This window comes from Trichosurus vulpecula, chromosome 7, assembly GCF_011100635.1.
Source record: "Trichosurus vulpecula isolate mTriVul1 chromosome 7, mTriVul1.pri, whole genome shotgun sequence".
NCBI classification, from domain to species: Eukaryota; Metazoa; Chordata; class Mammalia; order Diprotodontia; family Phalangeridae; genus Trichosurus; species Trichosurus vulpecula.
In genome coordinates this window covers 263763774-263767098 of record NC_050579.1, presented here as the reverse complement: position 1 = coordinate 263767098, position 3325 = coordinate 263763774, and the positions used below count along the sequence as shown (strand labels likewise).

General features: G+C 41.2%; 1 protein-coding gene across 1 annotated transcript; it reads right to left on the bottom strand.

The window, feature by feature from the left end:
* Positions 1-302: 302 nt before the first annotated feature.
* On the bottom strand, positions 303-1262 carry LOC118855996 (olfactory receptor 56-like). Its single transcript, XM_036766045.1, has one exon. It carries the CDS (start codon positions 1248-1250, stop codon positions 303-305), a length of 948 nt encoding a protein of 315 aa, XP_036621940.1. The 5' UTR covers positions 1251-1262.
* Positions 1263-3325: the final 2063 nt, after the last annotated feature.

Genomic DNA, 3325 nt, shown 5'->3' with positions numbered 1-3325 from the left:
GGCGTGGGGGGAGGAAAGTGATTTCTACTTTACATCTCACATGTGGTATGCACTTGACAAATAGTTGTATGAATGAATGAATGAATGAATGAATGAATGAAATACTGATAAATGAGGCTTGATCCTTGTTCATAATTCAATCAGCAGAACAAGTATAACAGGTGAAATGTCATTTGTTCCCTCTCTCTACCTTCAAAGAGACAGATAGAAAATCTAAGAAAACATAAGATTTTTTCATTGACATGGGACATCTGGTATGAGAAATCAGTCTCAGGGAGCTCTCTCCAGGCAGAGACATGCGGTTATTTCTGGCAACCAGTAACCCAGTGGCTCAGCCTTTTCCTCAATGCCCTCATTACCTCACGGTTTCTCAGACTATATATCAGGGGGTTTAGCATGGGCGTAAGGATAGTGTAGAAGAGAGAAACTATCTTGTCATGACCAGGAGCACGATAGCGCTTGGGCCTCAGGTAGATGAACATGGCTGCCCCATAAAAGAGAGAGACAGCTGCCAGGTGAGATGAACAGGTGGTCAGAGCTTTTTGACGTGCCTGGGTAGAATTCATGTTGACCACAGCTCTCAGGATTTTGGCATAAGAAGCCACAATTATGGAGAAAGGGAGGAGCAGCATGAAGACACAGCAAGAGAAAAGTAGGGTGTCAAAGAGGGATGTGTCAGCACAAGCCAGCTTCAACAAAGCTGGTACCTCACAGAAAAAGTGATCCACTTCTCGAGAACCACAATAGGGGAAAGTCATGGCTGCCACTACCTGGATTAACCCATCTAGGGTTCCAAAGGCCCAGGAGCTACCAACAATCTGAAGGCACACCCGTTGGCTCATAAGGACATGGTAGCGTAAGGGGTGGTTGATGGCCACATAGCGGTCATAAGCCATGAGGCCCAGTAGAAGGCCCTCAGAGCCAACTAAGGTAACAAAGAAGCCAATTTGCAGCCCACATCCAATGAAAGAAATGGATTTTCTGTCATGTATAAAATTGTCAGCCATCTTGGGGACAATGGTGCAGATCAGAGTGAGGTCCATAAGGGAGAGATGGCTAAGGAAAAAGTACATGGGAGTATGGAGCTGGGCATCACTATAGATCAGGAAGAGAAGGAGGGTATTCCCAGCCAAGGCCACTATGAAGACCACCAGGATGGCAGAGAAAAGGACAAGATCAGTTTGGTTGTGTGAGAAGATGCCCAAGAGGATGAAGTCACCTAAGGTTGAATGGTTTAGCCATGGCCCCATGATGCTATTGTTCAGGATCACCTAGAGAAAGAAACAGATTGTGAGGCTCAGTGATCTCCTAGATATGCCCTTGTCCATCTATACAGGCAGCTGTGTGGAAGAGTGCTGTATAGAATGCTGGGACTGAAATCAGAAAGAATTGAGTAAAAATGCTGCCTTAGACACTTGCTAGCTGTGTGACCTTGGGTAAATCATTAACTCTCTGCACCTCCATTTCATCATCTATAAAAATGATGAAATACAATTCATATATATATATACATATATACATACATATATATACATGTGTGTGCATGTATGTGTATATTTTGTATACATGTGTGTGTGCATGTATGTGTATAAATTTCTGAAGTCACAGCAGGGGCAAGTGCCATGTTTTGTACATCTTGGAATTCTACAACTCTAGAAAAGGACCAACCAAATCCCTACCTTGAAAAAAAGAGTTTCAGAGTAAGGTTAAAAAAATTACAGAATAATAATCTTACATTAGGTCCTCCCTGTATGTTTATATCCCTTCTCAGATTTAGAGCTCCAATTAAAGTTTCTGAAATTGTGTAGAAGAGAAAATTTGCCATTCCCATCATCATGGGGAAATATATTATCCCACCCCAATAGAAATATCACTTCACAAATTTGTACCATCTTTATTTCCATCCAATGCATGATAGGAATAAACTATTTTTAAGGAATATAAAAATATTCCTTAGAATAAATTAACCTATTTAATAAATTCTAGAATCTTGAAATAAGGAACAATTCATTGAAGCCGGAAAGAGATTAGTTCTAAACTGATAAAAGGAAATATTTCTTTCATGGACATTGCATTGTTTAATGGAAAATAGAGTGACTTGTAAGTCATGACACTTACTGTGGTCTTTTCACTTCTCTCAGCTTCAGTTTTCTCAACTGTAAAATAAGACAGACAGCAAGATTATTCCCTTAATGAAAGGATTTGTTATGTAAAACTTGAAGTCAGTCAAAAGGTTGCACCCAAGGACCTAGAAGGCCACATGGGGCCTCTAGGCTACAGGTTCCCCACCCCTGATTTATTCCCTACTTATGCGGAAGAGTCTTCTTCCCATGCTTCTGGTTTTCATAGAAATCAGCTCTCTGGTGACTGAGTAACAAGGCTTTGAGAGCAAATATCTGGGACTCTGAACAAGGTAGGATGGTAACAAAATTATTATGTCAAACAGAAGAGTTAATAGACCCTAAAGAGTGGACAACATGTTGGCACAAGAGCAGAGAGGCAAGCCCAGGCAGCCAGATCGGAGAGGAACACCATAGGGGTAGTGCGGCATGTTAGGCAAAGGTCACCATGAACATACATTCTCCCTCTCTCTTCGGATTTTCTGGAATCATCAGGTGAGAGCTGGCAGCCCTAAGCATTGTCAGACAGCAAAACACTATGGCTGACCCAAGGGGAAACTCCTTCTGCCATTCTACATAAATGACAAGCTTGAAGCTTGAGTTCCTGGGACTCTGGGCCAATGGCACTGAAGTGTGAATGCAAATGAGATGATCATTTCTCTTTCTCTTTGAGATTTTGACTAGGGAGTGAAGAGAGAACTTCCCTAACAAAATTACATCCTAATTAGAGGTACAGAAGAAAAGGAGAAAGAGGAATTCAGACAGGACTAGACCATTTGGAATGCTAACTACTTAAGGATCTCCTGGACACTATATTTCCTCTGGCAAAAGTGTAATGATAAACTTAGCTCCAACTGGGAGTAGAGACAGCTAACTTTTCCCTAATGTTTTAACATTGGGTCTATTTTGTTCTAATTTCTTGTTGCATTATACGATACTGGAGAGTGAGTATATTTTTCTTTAGATCACACCATGTTGTTAGGAGATAAGAATCCTAATGAGATGGGGGTATAATGAACCTATTGGTGATAGATTTGTGAAATATTTTGCAGGAATGATTATATACTTTAAACCTTAGTTCAAGGCAAAAAGAACCTGGGACAAAGCACGGGGCAGTTCCAACCTGCTTTTAGCAACATTTCCTAAACTGTCAACAACTACAACTTCAGGCCCTGCCCTCCCCATGTGAGGGCTTCTGTACAAAT

What these genes read in the sequence shown, in the direction of transcription:
- LOC118855996 (XM_036766045.1), bottom strand. Translation starts at nt 1,250, where the DNA reads ATGGGGCCATGGCTAAACCATTCAACCTTAGGTGACTTCATCCTCTTG.